This window comes from Cavenderia fasciculata (assembly GCF_000203815.1).
Source record: "Cavenderia fasciculata unplaced genomic scaffold Scf_Dfasci-F-a-11f03.f1-5, whole genome shotgun sequence".
NCBI lineage: Eukaryota > Evosea > Eumycetozoa > Acytosteliales > Cavenderiaceae > Cavenderia > Cavenderia fasciculata.
This window is the reverse complement of record NW_004457718.1, coordinates 22,154-40,570: the sequence shown is the minus strand read 5'-3', so window position 1 is coordinate 40,570 and position 18,417 is coordinate 22,154. Positions and strand designations below refer to the sequence as shown.

The 18,417-nt window shown below is 32.5% G+C and overlaps 6 protein-coding genes across 6 annotated transcripts; 4 read left to right on the top strand and 2 right to left on the bottom strand.

The window, feature by feature from the left end:
• Positions 1–66: 66 nt before the first annotated feature.
• On the bottom strand, positions 67–2,242 carry DFA_00016 (uncharacterized protein; the record flags this gene model as incomplete). Its single annotated transcript, XM_004357676.1, has 2 exons — positions 67–232; positions 315–2,242. The coding sequence occupies 2 exons, from the start codon at positions 2,240–2,242 to the stop codon at positions 67–69; spliced, it is 2,094 nt and encodes a 697-aa protein (XP_004357733.1).
• A 140-nt stretch (positions 2,243–2,382) lies between these two features.
• Positions 2,383–4,075, top strand: DFA_00015 (NPR2 family protein; the record flags this gene model as incomplete). The annotated part of the gene is made up of 3 exons (XM_004357675.1): positions 2,383–2,462; positions 2,624–3,871; positions 3,952–4,075. The coding sequence occupies 3 exons, from the start codon at positions 2,383–2,385 to the stop codon at positions 4,073–4,075; spliced, it is 1,452 nt and encodes a 483-aa protein (XP_004357732.1).
• A 65-nt stretch (positions 4,076–4,140) lies between these two features.
• Positions 4,141–5,291, bottom strand: DFA_00014 (uncharacterized protein; the record flags this gene model as incomplete). The annotated part of the gene is made up of 4 exons (XM_004357674.1): positions 4,141–4,378; positions 4,462–4,597; positions 4,686–4,934; positions 5,030–5,291. 4 exons carry the CDS (start codon positions 5,289–5,291, stop codon positions 4,141–4,143), a joined length of 885 nt encoding a protein of 294 aa, XP_004357731.1.
• A 778-nt stretch (positions 5,292–6,069) lies between these two features.
• DFA_00013 (Polyprotein) lies at positions 6,070–11,090 on the top strand (the record flags this gene model as incomplete). Its single annotated transcript, XM_004357673.1, has 8 exons — positions 6,070–6,180; positions 6,261–6,529; positions 6,669–8,503; positions 8,580–8,686; positions 8,751–9,096; positions 9,163–9,336; positions 9,436–9,977; positions 10,023–11,090. 8 exons carry the CDS (start codon positions 6,070–6,072, stop codon positions 11,088–11,090), a joined length of 4,452 nt encoding a protein of 1,483 aa, XP_004357730.1.
• A 263-nt stretch (positions 11,091–11,353) lies between these two features.
• Positions 11,354–13,942, top strand: DFA_00012 (uncharacterized protein; the record flags this gene model as incomplete). Its single annotated transcript, XM_004357672.1, has 2 exons — positions 11,354–11,741; positions 11,814–13,942. 2 exons carry the CDS (start codon positions 11,354–11,356, stop codon positions 13,940–13,942), a joined length of 2,517 nt encoding a protein of 838 aa, XP_004357729.1.
• Positions 13,943–14,073: 131 nt separating this feature from the next.
• Positions 14,074–18,369, top strand: DFA_00011 (uncharacterized protein; the record flags this gene model as incomplete). Its single annotated transcript, XM_004357671.1, has 3 exons — positions 14,074–14,214; positions 14,337–15,950; positions 16,033–18,369. 3 exons carry the CDS (start codon positions 14,074–14,076, stop codon positions 18,367–18,369), a joined length of 4,092 nt encoding a protein of 1,363 aa, XP_004357728.1.
• Between the last annotated feature and the right edge of the window lie 48 nt (positions 18,370–18,417).

Below are 18,417 nucleotides of genomic sequence, written 5' to 3'. Positions count from 1 at the left end.
AAATAAAAAAAAACAACAATAAAATTAATTTATATTGTTGATAAATAATAATAATAATAATATTTATTATTTTTTCTTTTTTCTAGGTATTTTTTTCAAACTTGCAACCGATGGTACCATTGGGACATCCTTATTAATGTGAAACAAGATTCTTTTCATAACATCACCCTTTTTTCCAGTTGCTTTAATATTATTCAATTTACAGTATTGTCTGAGATCGGGAAGATTATACCTAAATAAATAAAAAATATTTGTTAGTAAAATTATCTCTCTCTCTCTCTCTCTGATCTCCCTTTTGTAGTAACAATACTTACAATGCGTTTAATTGTTCTCTTTTAATTCCCTTGCAAATGAGAGAGAATGGATTTGATGGTACCCTTGACAACATTAAACTTTTTCTTGTTTTTGGTTCATTTTCTTTGTCCTCTTCCTCTTCCTCCAGATCATTGGATTGGTCAGATTCTTGATTTTCATCACAACCTCGTTGTTTTTGGTTCATTTCTTCTTCTTCTTCTTCTTCCTCTTCTTCATTGTCGTTGTCGTCTCCTTCTTGATCATCTTCGTCAGAGTATAAAAATGATTTTGTTGCCAATGATTTTTTTCTTTTAAGTTGTTTGATGGTTGGTGGTATTGTTTTGTTGTTATGGATTGGTGGTTTTGGTGGTTTAAAGGAATATAAATCATTTTCCAAATCTTCGTGATCGCTAAAGTTTCTATTTGTTACTTTTGATTTCAATGGTGTTTTAAAACTATTATTATTGATTTGTGGTTCCATCTCGTCGTCTTCTTCTTCTTCTTCTTCTTCTTCATCTTCTACTTCTTTGTAATCTTCATCAACCTGTTCATCAAGATAATATGCTTCTCCCTTTCCCATACTAGGACTATCCAGGTTTGATGTTTTCTTTGATTTTTTGGAAGAGGAGGATTGTTTTTTTGTAGAGACTGTAATAGGTGTTTGAGGAGGCGTCGAGGTGTGCATTGATTTCAAATTGAACATTTGTTCCATAATTTTATCAATCATTGTATCTTTGGTACCAGAATTTTTGTTGATATGTAAACATTCTGCCATTGATCTAATGATTGGAGCTTTGATATTCCTGAAAAACATCTCTGTACCTCTCAATATAATTTCGTCTTTAATTCTGTGATTTATGACATCACTCGATTGATCAATACATTCCAACAGACATAAAGCTTTACAATATTCCTTGCGTAGTTCCAAATCTGATTTCTCCAACAATTTCTCCATTCCATTTGTCTTTACCATATTTGATAATGATTTAAAAAATGATAATTGTATGTTATTTTCTTTGTCGCTTTTTTGATTCTTTTTGATTTTCTGTTGTTTATCTTTTTTCATAGCATCAGTCGTCGATGATATATTTTCTTCATCTTGGTTACATTTTTCTTCTTCTTCATTTTCAATTATCTTATTATTATTATTATTATTATTATTATTATTATTATTATTATTATTATTATTATTTTGATTATCAATTGAATTGTTATTTTGATTATTAATATTTTGATTATTATTATCACTATTAATATAAGGGTGATCAATTAAAAAAGAAGATGGATGAAGAGTTTCTATTATCCTTTTTTGAGTTTCTGTTGATTGTGATGAAACGAAATCATCTATTCCTGTGAAGCATATACATTCGTGTACTACATGTAATAACTTTTGTTTTGGTATCTTTTCTATTGAATCGTCAATATTAATGTTGTAGAGACCTTTTATAGACTTTAGACATTGAATGATAATGTCCTTTGAAACTTGACCCAATGCTTTAACAATCTCCGATTCTCTCAAGATAAACATAACACTTGCACCAATAATTGGTGACGTCAATGCTGATCCAGATGGCAATGATGATACATTTATACTTTCCAACACTTGTTTTGTCAATGTTGGTGACGTAGTTTGATTATTATTATTACTATAAAAGATTGGGGATGTAGCAGTTCTTTTAAATGTCCCCGAAGCTGCTGTTGCTGTAGTATGGATATTATTATTATTATTATTATTATTATTATTATTATTATTATTATTATTATTATTATTATTATTATTATTATTATTATTATTATTGTCTGCTGATACTATTGTATCACTGTGAATGAAAGATGCATCTTTGTTGATTGTAGAGTTTAAAAGAGTATTTGTTGTTTCAGTTGTTATCGTTGTTGGGGATTGTTCATCTGTGTTGTTCATTGTAGTAGCAGTTGTAGTACTCGACATTACTCATTATTCAATGTTTTTAATAATGATAATGACTTTATTCGCTTTTTTTCAAAAACAATCCTCTTCACTAAAAATATAGCAAAATTAAAACAATTAATAATAGAGTTCATTCATTTAGCTTTAGTTAAAGTGTACACATGGATCAAATCAAATGTATATTCTATAGTGAATTTCATAATATATATGGTACCAAGATATTTTATCAATATCCTGAAGGGTATTTATAATTACTATTCACAATCATCATCATCATCATCATCACTACACATTCAAATGATTGATCCAATCTACTATTCCTACTATTGATTACTAATCAACATTCATAATCATCATCATCATCATCATCATCATCATCATCATCATCATCATCATCTTTAGTTTTATATCAAATGATGTATTTGAAGGATTTGCAGAGTTTATTATACCTAAACCAAAGTTGTGTGGAAAAGTAATTACATTCACTGCAGGTGAATACAAGATACTTGGTTATCCTGTACTTCTTCAAGACGTTAAATATCATCGTAATGCTCTGTTATTCAATCTATGTATGGTGTTTGATAGAGTAACGGATACTACAATTTATCATCCAATCATTAGAAAACTTGGTATCATGTTGAGAACTCTCGAACAAGAGAGTGAATATCTATTCAATCAAAACAAATCTTCTGTAAATTTAAATATCCAACAACACTCTACGAATCAACAAATATTACTACAACAACAACAACAACAACAACAACAACAACAACAAATACAACAACAACAAATGCAACAGCAAATGCAACAGCAACAACAGCAGCAGCAGCAGCAACAACAACAACAACAACAACAATCACAACAACAATCAACAACAACAAACACAAACACAAATACGACCAGTCCATTACAATCATTACAACAATCATTAGCATCAGCATTTTCAATGTTTCAAAAGAAAACACCATCACATATAGATCAACCTGATCTCTTAAAAGTATTGGAAACATTGTATATAGAATTAAATAGTGATGGAGAAAGTACAATAACCATTGATGACGCCAATACAATCAATGTAAAAGTATTTTCACTACCTCTAGAACCAATGGACGTATTGGAACACCATGTACCAGTACTCATTAGCAATATTGATACAATGAATGCTGGTGAATGGGATCTTACATTGCTTCAAGTAATTCCATACATTGATGGTGTCAACTTTGTTGGTAGAATTGCAAAATTGACAGAGATTGATATCAATCTTGTTAAAACTTGTGTTCGTCATTTGGTATACTACAATGTAGTAAAGATGATTGATATATTTCAATACTCTAATATCTATAATCCAACACCACAAATACGTAAACTAGCATATGATTTGGATATGCAAAGAGAATGTATGGAGTATATAACTCTTCCAGGGTCTTCATGTTGTTCGTTTGATACAATATTTTCACTTTATGCTGGACTATCAACAGACACACCCTTTAGAGAATATTGCACAGAGAATGAATTAACATCACTTGGTATAGATGAACGATGTTTTATAACTTTTGGTGTCATTAATGATTTTCTAAAAAGAAAGCAAAAATATCCAATGCTAAGTAATCTTAAGCTATTGGAAAAATTACCTCAAAATGATAAAAAAAGGTAAATCTTTTTTTGAAAAACAATAGAAATGTAAATAATATTAATATTAATGTCCTCCTCCTTTTTTATTACTTTAAAAGATTATTAAATGGAACAAAAAGTTTAGATGAAATTTGTTGTATTTTATCAATAGGTATGGAATCAATCGAAAAGGTATTAAGTTCAATTGCAGAACCAGAGACATATTATACAATTTATAAATAAAAATTAAATTGATTTTAGATGATTTCTAGAAAAGTTAAGTTATCTATTTTGGTTTTTTATTATTATTAAATATTATTATTATTATTGCTATTATTAATTGTTGTACAACAATTATCGATTAAGTTTATAATTTCAGTTGATCTTTTTTTAGTCTTTTCCAAACATTGTTCAAGAATCTTTTCAGAGATACTTGTAATTCCAGTATATAAAAGTGTGCAAATTTCAAATCGATCGTTAAATGTGATCGATATAGTTCCACTTGATAATTTTTCCTCTTCCAATGATGGATCAGTTAATAAATAACTGTATAGATATAAATATATAAATATATATATATATATTAGTATTGTTACAATCTCTCTCTCCTTTTTTTTTTTTGTACATACTCATTTAATAAAACAAAAGTTTGAGGTATTAAATAGGTTCCAATGTTTAGTGATCTCATTGGTTGTTCAGTATCTTTAAATAATTGTGGTGCTTCGGATGCAGATGATTCTACGACAATACCCTTTGGTAATTTAACTTTTTGAGAAAGAGAATCAAGGTTGATTTTAGAATATGATTTTCTTGATTGCAATCAGAGTGCACTTTGTCAACTTTTGATACATACCATTTTTTAAAGCAGACATGATAGCAAGTACACAAGCATCCATTAAATTTCCATTATAATCCAAACAATAGAGATCAATATAAAGATACCAACTATATTTGCCTTGATCATCAAAATAGAGTTCCTTGTCGTTTATCTCTAATCTATTTACAAGTGAATTTAATTGGGAACATAGTGACATTGCCTTTTCTGATGGCTTACTCGATGAGAATATATTTGAACAGATTGGTCCCATTTCAACATTTACAACTAAAGAATGATATCTATAGAGTTAGTTTTTGCTTCTAGAGCTCTATTGTTTCAATTCAACCAACTACTACTACTACTACTTCAAAGAGACATACACATTTTGTTATTATTGTTATTGTTATTTGAAGAGATTGAATTATCAGATTGAGTAGGAGTAAGAGCAACCTCTGCCTTTACACCAGCAATGACAGAAGTATTACCAATTTTAACAAAAGAAGAACCATCAGTAGTCATGATCGAACCTGTAGATATATTGATCTTTCTAAAACAGTCTAATCCTCTTCCATCGGGTCTAACCGATCTCTCTAGAAACTTTTTATAAAACTCTAGAGGATGTACTTTTTGAAATGCTTCCATATTATTATTATTATTGTATTCTTATTCTTTGATTGTTGTTGATGTTGTTAATATTGCTAATCTTTGTTTCGTTCGTTTGAAGTTATAATTTCTCATCGTACCCTCTTGACACCAAAACGATGAAAAAAGACTCATTTTCATAATGTCGCTTGTCAGCAAAAATAATAATAGTTTTTGATTGTGCAATAGGTAAGTATTTATTTAATTACTCAATTAATCGAGATTAATATATAGAGTGGAATGAACTTGAAATATAAAGTGATAACAAACACAGCAGCCAATCAAAATGAAACAAAGCTGTTTGTTGTGGTTTGGAATGAAAGGAGAAACGTCACAGTTTTGTTCCTTTTCCCTTGATGCAATTTTTTGACAAAAATGAAATATTTATGTCGTTGGCACCAATTGTGAATCAATTCTTTCGAGGTTGTCGATTCCATGAACTTTTAAAAAGATATTTTTATCAGTTTGGTGTTGATCGATGCGCCCATCATAAATAGTCTACTCAAAACACCTTTAAATTTATATAAACAATTGTTTTTAAAAAGATAGAGAAATAGAGAGAATTAATAGAACAAAAAAAAAAAAACAAAAAGAATAACATCGTCGTTTTAACAAAAAGTATGTGGTGGTGGTGTGCATACATCAGCAAGATGCGATCGTGGTCTTAAAACGTACTAACTTTATCTATCCACTAGTTTTTCTATATAGAGAGAGAGAGATAGAGAGATAGATACAGAGAGCAACAACAAACGCTCCACGTTAACCATTTTCAAACAAAATGAGTGATTCTCCACTCATCTTATTTTTAATCGTAAAGTTATTAGAGCTTATCGGTTATTTATGTTCAATCATATGTCTACCGATTATACTCTATTGTAAATTAGTCATTGTAAGAGTTTAACAAAATAATAATAATGATGAAAGATACATCAAATAACTTTATTCTCTAATACATCTTTCTCTCATTAGTTGGTATGCAATGATGCTACGCAAGACAATATAAAGAATTCAAAATCGGTACACTTTTTAATGTTTTTACCGAGAGCCCTCATAGTGTTACCTTTTTTCCCATTCTCATTTCTTGGTCTAAGTTATCTATATGGTTGGGCAGTGTCACATGCCATACCAAATCATGCTTCCTTTTTACCATGGGTATTGGCTGCAGTAGCTTTGGTTGTCAATATCATTGGTTTTGTATTCACTAGATTTAAATTTCAATCAATGAAAGATTTTAAATTGTATGTATAGATTGATTGATAGATTGATTGATAGATTGATAGATTGATAGATTGATAGATCTATATAATATATATTTATATAATATTTTCAATATTGACCAAAATTTATTTATTTATTTATTTATCTTTTATTATTTAGTGGTGAATATTATAAATCAGTATGGCAATCAATTTTAGATATAGGAGCAATGTTTGCATTTATATTGTCTGTCGTAACAGTCATACGTATACCATTCCTCTTTGGAACGTTTAATAGAACAAAACCAATACGTAGACAATTATATTACAACATGTTTTTAATTATACCAGATATAATATGTGTGCCATTGTTACTTTTGCAATGTATCTTTTTCTGGCGTATGATCAATTTGGTATCTCTTTTCAAAACGAAAAAGATCAATTTGGCATTTGGATTTCGTGCACGTCTCATGGTCATGTTTGAATCGTTAAAGATATTTTGGGATGTAGCAATCATCATATTCCTTCCAGTTCTCATTTTACTTCCATACCATGCCTATTATGCAATTGAAAAGATTAAAACACGCAGAAATTCATCGCAACCACCAAAGGTAGATGAATGTCTTGGTATCATTACACGACGAGAGTGTTTGGCGGTATTGGATTTGTTGTTGGCAATATTCTTTGTCTTTACTGTTGTCATTACAGTCTACAGATTATACCACGCAATCAAACGTGCCAAACAAGCCAATAGAGGAAACGATGTTCGTGCAGAACTATTCTTCCAGTGTCTCTACGTTTTTGCCGATATTTGGATATTGTTTTGTGGTATATTTATCACTGTATCTGTGTATCGGTTGGTCAGAGCAATTTCCAAGATGAAATCACCTCACAATCGTTGGAATAGATATAGAGAATATGTGACTGTACAGTTTATCAGGTTGCTTAGAGATATACCATTCATCTTTATGGGCCTGTTTGTCAGTTTATTAGTGTGGCGCGCATTCTTTATGCTAAGGGACGTATTCCAAAAGTCTAAAAAATCGGAAAGACGTCAAGTCGTTCTCTACCATTTTGGAATGTTATTTGTCGATATTATCGATACACCATTCCTCCTCGCCTCAATTCTCATACTTGTTTCTGGATGGCGTAGTTATTTCTTTGTCAAAGGATTCCCTCGTGTAAACTCTACACGTATGGAACAAAGAAAATACGTATTCAAAAACTTTGTTGCCCTCTTGTTGGATATACCTGCCACCATTGCTCTATTGGTCATTTTGGTGACAATCTATAGAGCAAAACCAACCATTACTCAACTAAAACATTATTTCAAATATAAAAAAGAAAAATTAAACAATGATAACATGGGTGGTGGTGGTAGTGGTGGTCAAGTCACAATCAACAACTTTGGTCAAGCTCCACCATTGGCGATGCCCTCACAAGATGATGAAGATAATCCAGCTCCAAAACAATCTACAAGATCACAGGCTGCAGTACCAGATGATATCAAAGGAATGAGCTCATGGAGAATGATTGTTGGTAAACAATTATTCCTTTTAATCATTGATATCCCCATACCAATTCTTTTACTCTTGACTCTTTGGAGATTACCTATACTAGTAAAGAGACTCAAAGAAATTGATGACCCAGAGCGTTCCTATTCCCAACGCCGTCTTCTCATCCTACGTTATCTTTGGTACATTGTATTGGATATTATTTGCTCAATTCCACTTGCTCTTATCCTCATCACTGTGTGGCGTATACCCACCTTTGTGGCAATGGTAAAGAAATACAAACGTGGTGACAATGAACATCTTGCCATTGCATTGATATTTACAAGACTTATTGTTGACATTCCCTTTGTCATACTTGGAATACTCACATTTGTATTCCCATGGAGAGGTATTTTCCTCGTTAAATCCGTATACAAGGATTGTAAAACAGACAAGGAAGCCAGATGGACTGTTTTAGAATATGCTTTAACAATCGCTATTGATACTTTTAATATTATACTTTGTAAGTAGTAAACAGTTGTTTAAATCACACAAAGAATTAGTTTTGACTAATTTTTAAAAAATAATATTTTTTTTAGCATTAATTATCTTGACAACACTTTGGAGAGTACCAACATTAATTTATTGTCTAAAAATGTTCCTTTCAAGAGATCAAAATATAATGAAACATTCAAAATGGTTCCATGTAAGTTTTTATTTTTTTTAAAATCAAAAAAACTCTTTGTTTATTTTTTTATTTTTTTTTCTAGACAAATTCGATTACTAAATCAACGGTTGCAACACTTACTCTATGGGCAATGGATATATTATTGGTTATTCAATTGGTTTGCATTTTATTGATTGGAATTCAAGTCTATCCAATGATTAAATTCCTTTCAAAGATATCAAAGGGTGATTTGAATTTTGGATTTGAGGATTTACGTCATCCAGTTTCATTTTTCTTCCTCGAATCATTGCGTGATATTCCTCATATCGTACTTTTACCACTAAAGGCAGTAGGAATCATTTTTTATCCAGTTCATCTTTATTTAAAGAAAAGAACAAAGAATACAACAACTCAATCATTTTTAAAATTGATTGTTCTTTGGATACATGGTATGTCAAAAAAACAAAAAAAACAAAAAAAATAGATCAAATTTTAATATTTTTTTTGAATTCTAGAACTATCTGAAAATGAAATGAATTTTTATGGATTTGATAAATTTGCAACCATTAATCTATTGGGAGCATTGGTGATCATTCCAAATGAAATTGGAGTTGTATTGGTATTGATCAATAGTATTTATATGTTTATTGTCACTCTTGGATCACCTCTTTGGAATCAATTTAGAACAAGTAAGTTGAAAATTAAAAACAAAACCATATGTTAACACCTACATAGGTTACTATAAATATATTAACATAGTTTCATGAATTTTATATTTATTTTCAAAGAATATGAATGGACAGAATTAGGAACAGCTATTGGACCATTGGTAATTTTAGAATATATTACAGTTATTTTACAAGCATTGTTATTCCCAGTATTTGTTGCAATGCAAATATTACTATTATTGTTGCCTATTATCATTTCATTGGCAGCCTATTATCCAACCAGTCTTTCATTCAACCAATATTGGGATCTATTTTTCAGTAGCAGAGCATTCTGGAAGGATACAGTTGGCGAGTTTGGTGTTGGCATTTGGTTCATTCAAGCATTCTGGGTTCTTGTCATGGCAGTGACATGGCACATAAACTATCTTGTCGCTAAAAGATATTTCCCTCTCTTTTCGCCATGGAAAGCATATTATTGGCTCATCAAGAAATTATTTGTTGGTCGTTTCTGGGGATTATATAAGCTCCTTCTTTCAAAACCAACCAACATATGCTATCGTCTCCGTCGTGTTTGTATGGTTGGTGAACTTCTCATGTTCCCATTGTTCTTGATTTGGACTTGCTGGCCTCTTATCCCTGCCATCGTCACCAAAGTATACTATGTATTTATCCCTGGAGGTTTGTTAACTCTATTCCTCATATTCAAGAGCTACTTTATTATTAGAGACTCTTGGGGAGAACCAGTGGTCAAGGATGAAACTCCAAAGATTGCTTTGACCGGTGTCTTTGTCAATTTGCCCGACGATGGTGGACTTGTCATCACATTCAGTGGCTACAAGCCATATGGATTCTCTATACAAGATGCTAGACTTTCACTTGAAGGTGACGCCATCTGGAAGGCTATCGAAAAAGCAATTGGAAAAACAAAACTTCGTGCCGCTCTTATGATTGCAGGCTATCCAATCACTCTCTGTCCAATGTTCTTTAACGTTTCTACTGAAATCAATGACAAACCAACCGGTGACATTGAATTCTCAATTAGAATTGGAGTTGCAGGTTCAAAGATGCAACTCAAAAAGAAGATATTAACTAGAACTCTCGACTCTATCGTCAAGGTTGCTGATCCAACATTTGATTTTGTTGTAGAATATGGAAAACAAGATTTTGGATGGAAGAAATTGGGTGTATTGTGTAGATTTAATACATCTCTCTCTATCATTTTGGATGCTGGAAATGATAATAGTGGTGATCATTCTTTGACAATTGGTGAGCAACAACATTTGAACCCAAATATCCCAATCCCTCCTCCTCAACCAACAACAAATAATTATAATAATAATAGGGTGGTCGCACCAACAACCAACAACAACACAAACAGAGTGGTCCCTACAACGACCAACAACCAACAACACCATCTTGACAACTATCAAAATTCATTGTACTCTTCATTTGACAGAGATTTGCAATTAGCAATAGAATTGAGTAAACAAGATCAATTGGAAGAAGAAAATAGGATATTGGAAAATTTCGGTCAAAAAGAAAACTTGGAAGAAGAAGAAGAAGAGGAAACCAATATTGATGATAGAAACAGTAGTAGCAGTGGTGATGAACCGTCGTCCTATTCGGAAGGGAGGCCTAGTGAGAAAGAGAAATTTAATCAAACAGAATCAGTAGTAGATATCCCACAAAATGACACACAAGATCTTGAAAACCAACAACAACAACAAGATGATCAACAAAAAGAAAAACACATTTCTTTTGAAGATGATGTATAAATAGATAAACTAGAAACAAATAAAATAATTAATTAATCAAAAAATAATCAAAACTTGAAGAAAATCTTGTCACGAGATATTTTGAAAGGTTGTTATTTTTTCTGACCAATGATCATCCTGTATACAATAGTTCAAACCACAAAGTTATCAGTCGGGGTTAACACCCTAAACCACACACACGCACAACACTACGACGGGGTAATCAAAAGAGACCCATCACAACTTTGTTTTTTATATTTATATCTACCTTTTTTTTTTTTTAAATGAACCAAGGTAATAACCTCAATATTGGTGGACCATCACCAATATTGATGGAATCTAGTAGGAGTATAAACAATAGAATATTATCAGAACAACAACAACAACAACAACAATCTTCATCTTTTATCAACAATGCAAACCAACAATCGTCAAGTCAATCAATAGGAGTAGCATTATTTGGTGAAGGTATAAGAGGTGCATCATTTGGTAGTGGTATAATCAAAGGAGTAATAGGAAAACATCGTTATCAAAACATTGTATTTTCGTGTGCTGGTGGAGGAGGTTTCGCTGGAAGTGCATATTGTCAGAGAACATGTAAAGATCCATCGAGAAGCAAAGAGGAGATCTACAATGACATGGATGAGGACTTTGAGAAAAATGCAAATTATTGTATCAATTTCCAGAGTTGGAATGGAGTGCTAGATATGTTTTATCTTTTGGCTATCGTTCTCTTTCAAATAGTGCTTATCATTATTACCATTCTACCATTTATTTTGTTTGTCGTAGAGACTATTGCATCGTTTCAACACTTTGTTGGTACCGAAAAATTATGGATCCTACCAACCATTGGAATCGCAACCACCTTGTTACTCTTTGTATTGACATACCTCCTAACTCCATACACATCTACCACTGGTATCGTATTTACAATTGGTGCATTCAAGATTGCCATGTTTTTGGCTTCACTCTTTTCCATCTTGGTCGGCTCTCAAATAGTGTTTAAAGAGATTGAAGCAAAGTTTGATCAAGTAGTCTCTGGTGCCATTGGTATTAGTACATCATTGCTTTGGGTCATTCTTCGTTTTCATCCAATGGCATTTCTACGTCAAAAAGTAGAAGGTATTATCAACAGTTTAACTGGATATGTTGCCTTGCTTTCCATCTTTGGTCTATTTATAAACTGGCGTGTCACTCGAACATTGACACCCGAAAACCTTTTGTTTGGAGTGTTTCAGTTTACAGACGAGGCATGGACCATTTTATTGGCACTGTCTATTTGTCTTATTCTCATTTTCCCATTCACCTGTTATTGGGCACAGAATCACATACACTTTTACTATCGATGGAGATTACAAAAAGCATTTTACTCGACCGAATCATTTTGTGCATTGGATGGCATCTGCTTTTGTACATCTGATGCTCCTGCTAGTAGATTTTCGCATCTCTCTGAAAAAGCATCATACATTGCAAATATGACTGTAAATCTTTGGAAAGTAAGATCCGATGGTAATGCCACAGCCTCTTTTTCAGTTGCTAAAAAATTACCGACCGACGATGACTATACTCAATACGATAGACCTGTCAAATGTAAAAATCAAACAAAATCAAAACATCAAAAACAACAAGAACAATTATTACAACAACAACAAATAGAGCAACAAGAGAATCAACTAGAACAACAAATAGACCAACAAATAGAACAAATAGAACAAGAGAATACAGGAATTGAGATTATTGATTTTTATAGAACAGAAATCGGTCGTAATAGTGTAAAGATAAATGCAGGTAAATCTAGAGATTTAGCATTATCATTTGCCATGGTGAATAGTGGAGCATCGATTACATCTACATTTGGATCTGAAGGATCAGATTTTGAAAGTTGGAGTAATTTATTCACACTATTTAACTTGGGTGTTGGCTCTTGGTTAAATATAGTCTATCGTAGAGGTTATAGAAAGAGTGCATTCATTGTTGCATGTATTTCTGGATTACCTTTTGCTATTGCCTTTTTACATTGCTCTGAATCTATAAGATATACCTATCCTTGGGTTATTTGGATTCCATCATTTTTGGTGTCATTGTTGTTCATCTACACTGACTTCAAACCCTATCACGCCCAATCACCCATTCATAGTCCAATCGTTAGAATATTTAGAGGTTCACTATTGATACCAATAGTAGATGAACACGGTGGTTATGTCTATCTATCCGATGCCACACACTCTGAACCAACAGGTATTTGGTCATTACTTCTCTATCCAAACATTGAAGAGATCTATGTTGGCGATGCCTCTGACGATCCAAACAGACTTTTGAAAGATTTCCGTCGATTCTTACAAATTGCAAGATCCGACAATTGGTCATTCACTATCTATCGTCAAACAACCAAATATGCTGCTTTAGATCAAAACAACAACAACAACAACAACAACAACAACAACAACAACAATGATCATTATACAGAAACAACAACATCTACATGGGAGAATGATGATATTGAAAAATGGTTGTTGGACTTTGAAAAGAATACCGAAATGCCCTACATCAAGATGAGAGCATTCAAAAATAGTAACAATGACAATATTGGTAGAAGAAATATAACTATTCATCTATTTAAACCAATCAAAGGAGATGAAAGAGATCAACCAGGTCCAGGTATAGCTTGTGAATGTTGTCACTCTTCAAAGAATAGATGTCAATGTTTTGCATCGATCTCTAAAGGTGCTCTCGATACTTGTTTTGGTGAATTCCCAAATACTAGTCCTTACTTTCAATTCTTTACACCATCTCTTTATCGTGCTTACCGTGATCAAGCTTTTAAATCTTTTACTCAATCCATCCCCGCTCTTCAACTACAAAAAGAAGCTTAAATAAAATTAATTAAACTAAAAAAAACTTTTATTGGAAATGTAGAAAGAGATTTTTCATCGATGTCTTTTTTATATGTTCTATTACAACAATGTCAACAAACAGATAACATATACACACACACACTCTACTCATGTCTGAAGATTTACAATGGATAAAGAATAAAAAGAATAACGACACTAGTAATACTAATAATAATAATGGTAGTAACAACAAGGTTTATTATCGTCAATCTCGTCTTTATGAACAGTCAGATTATCAGATACCAATCAATGTATTTAATCAAATAGAACCATCACAACAACAACAACAACAACAACAACAACAAGAATCAAAGCAACAACAACAAACAACACCTAAAAAGGAAAATTAGTTATACCATCTGCACCACGACAGAATGATGACACCTCAAAGAATACATTACCAACAACTTCAACATTTGCTGTTAATCATACCAATGTAAATGATTACCCTTCCATCGAAGAATATGATCAACAACATGTTACAGATACAACTGTTTCAAAACAACAAAAACAACAACATCCTCCTTCTCCTTCTCCTTTTGCAACACCAAACCATACTTTTAAATCTTTTACATTTGATGATAAACCCTCCTCAGTAACAGCAGAAGGAAACTATTCAGATCGATATCATCAACATCCTCCTCCTCCTCCTCCTCTTACTCCAACCGCCTCCAAAAATGACTTTAAATCAAAGATATTTGAATGGTCAACAACTAGTACTCCCAACTCTCAAACAAATGTTTTCTCCACTCCTTCCAAACAACAACAACAACAACCATCTTCACCATATTCAACAAAAAATGAAATGTTAAGGAGTCTACTAAATACACCAACATCCAATTCAAAGATTGAAAAGGTAGAGACTAGTAATATTTGGGAAGAGTATGAAAGAAAAAAGAGAGAGCAGACACCACAAACACCACCATATTATGCGGCTGCTACAAACGACCCACACCAACAAACTACTCGTCAAATGTTTGTTGGTCAGATGTTGATGGGAACACCTGCTCCAACTCCACCTCCCAAACCACAATTAAAGGCCCCTTTTCGATTCCAGAGACAAGACGATGAACCAATTGAAGATGTTGATTTTTCCTCCATTAAAAAGAACCAACCCAATAATAATCAAAACAACAATCATAATATCAAACTTTGTCACCATCATCATCAACAACAACAACAACAACCAATCCAACAACAACAACAAGAATCAAAACAACAATCATATGAAAAGAAAAGAAAAGAATGGTCAAGTAGTAATTTTGAAGATGAAAATCTGCAAGTTGACGAAATCGTAGAGGATACAGTTCCTCCTCCAATCTCTAGTAATTTAAATCGATCATCGATTGCAGAAACAACTAAAAATCAGACAGCAACGACGCCAACAAAATCACATCAACTTAAATTGGTTCGATCATCTTCATCGTCTTTATCCTCTTATTCCAATCTTAAAAGAAACAACAGCTTTCAAAAAGATAGGGAATCATTTGGTGGACTATTGAAAGATCATGTTAATAATAATAGTGGTGGTGGTGGTGGGACTCATCACAGCAAATCAATTAATCCTTCTCAACAATTTAATATAACATCAAGTCAACAAAGTATTCAAAGTCAAATTAGTTCAACTACAAGTCACAAATCGGCATTTGTCAAAAGTAGTAGTAATTTAATCATTCACGACGAACAAGAAGATCAATATGGCGACGATAACGATATAATATCTTCAACAATTATTCCACCACCACCACCAAATATTTCTCAACCATTAAAACAAACATCACCAATTATTGAAACAACCATAAATTCTCCATCTCAAAATTTTAACATCAGAACACACATTGAAAGCTTTTACAAAGATCTACAACCAGAGGAAATTCAAAGTTCTCAGCCTCCTTCCTCTGAAGAAATGACAAATGATGCGCAACTATCCCCTACTCCACCCAAAGTAGAATTATTTTATAATAGAGAAAAATTTCTAACACTCGAGGTATAAATTATATTATCTAATCAATTTTTAAAATCAATCTAACTTTTTTTTTTTTTTTTTTTTTTTTTTTTATTTATTCTAGTCAATGAAAAAAATGAAACAAGAAAACTATGAAGAAATTGATGAGGCTAATAATGAGGATCATGACGACGATCTGTTTGAAAATCGAAATCTTTTTGAAACCTTTAAAAAGTCAGAAGCAGAGGATGGGACAAACTTTTCAAGACAACAACCATCATCATCTCTACAACAAAGAACTGGCGATACTCAAAACTTTAAGAGTATGTTGGTAAATGCTACACCTATGGATCATTCGTCAAAGAAAGCTGCACCCTCTTCAAAATCAATGAATCGTTATGAAAAACTAGGCGGTTTGTCTGGTCGGCTATCAACACTTTTGAAAAAACAAAATTTTAACTGTGACTGGATTTCTCAACGATCTGTCATGCCAACACAAATCCCCCCAACTTCAAACAATATCTACAATCATACAATCTTGGAATTAAAATCACATTTTGCATTAGAGTTGAACATAGTGGTGGCAGAATTACCTTCACTCATCCAACCCCATGTATTTGTAACAACTTGTCGAGTAATCTCCAACGTCGGGGGTGCATCTGAAAATGACGACAGTCATTTACTGCCAGCAGATGACTCACTTATCACTGTAATATTCAACATGCAACAAAAAGATGATTGGGAAATCCAAGTTGGAACACATATATGCTTGGAATATTGGCACATGTTTCATAGCACCACCAAATCCAAACCCACCATACTATGTTTGACTGGTAAACTTTTAACAAAAGCAGACCAATTGGAAGAAGATCTTCTTGATGTTGTTCAAGAACAATTTGATATCATATCAATCAAAGACGAAAAAAATGAAAACATTTTAAACAATCACTTGTCCTCTGACCCAAGTCTGAAAGAGGAACAACAAGAGACCAAAAATATTTTTGAAGAATATATTTTTTCGGACCTTGCAAGGGTACACCAAAATCTTTTGGACATTCATTTATCGGTGATTATTCTCCGATTTGATCGATTAAAAAAGAAACAAACAAATCAAGAATACATTAGAATTATTGTAAAAAACAATGGAACCATTGGAGAGATTCAAATTCCATTGACTTTGGACAAACAATTGGATAAATGGATACATCTAGTCGAGTGTGGTCAAAATCCTCCCTTTCAATGTTTCTTTATGGGTCTAACCTTTCTCCAATGCAAGAGAATAGAATGTTCCTCTCCCGAGGGGTCCATCATACTTTCTCACATACAACCAACCCTCAGACCTCCATCCAAAACCTTTTCACTCGTCGTTTTACAAGCCAATTCAGATACCCGATTTATCGTCAAGGAGAGATCAAACCAAGCACAAGACTCATTACTATATTGCTCTCCCATTCAACATGTTTACTCGGTTCCTTCTCTGCTCAACAGCGATATTAAATCAATGGTTGGTCAAAGAATATCCATTCAAGGAACCATATCACATATACACCCATCACAATTTACAAATACACCAATTAACCAACAAGCCAATACTTTATTTTCAACTCTCACTCTATTTTTATATGACAACAACCATCAACAGCAGTTATCTATCAATTCTCTATCAATTACACTTTGCAAACAATTTTGTGAAACTTATTATTATCGAAACAAACAAAATTCACCTCTACAAAAGCAACAACCTCAACAACCATCATTATTTGTAATAGGCCAAACCATTTTGTTTAGAGATGTTTTTCTATTGCCACCTTCCTCTACAAGATCCTATCCACTTTTACTCACTGATATTTATACAAGTGTAGGACCTGTCTACCATCAAGAAAATGTTGACCTCGACCTCTCAGCCACTCAATCAATACCCATCGATGACTTTGTTACATTAGTTGAAAATGATGGATTAGAGATGATGTCATCCTATCAATGCTTGGTCAGTGCTCAACGAGCCGAGATTATAGAAATTACCAAAGAGTTTATATATCGAGGATGCACTAATTGTTTTGCATCCGTCAGACCCTATCCCAATCGTGCCACCATCTGTATGGGCTATTCAAAAGAACCATTCTTTTGTCCAAAGTGTCGCATACTCGTCGATAGTTCCTTGATGGCAGAATTAAATCTTCTTATCAAACTTTCAAATGGATTCCAAGTGGTTGTAAAGATTGGACACCCCTATTCAGCACAACTATTCCCTGGCCCTATTACCTACCAAAATAGATTAGAATGCGAAGACTATATTAATAATATCAACAACCATCCTTGTCGATCACTGATTAATATTCATGGAGGCATTTTATATTCTTTATTCAACAACCAAATCATCGATGATGTCCAAGACAAATTCATTGATCGATTTGAAATTGAAACTATATCAACACCCGATATATTTACTCTTAATGAATAAAAAAGAAGAAGAAGAAGAAGAAGAATAATAATAATAATAATAATAATT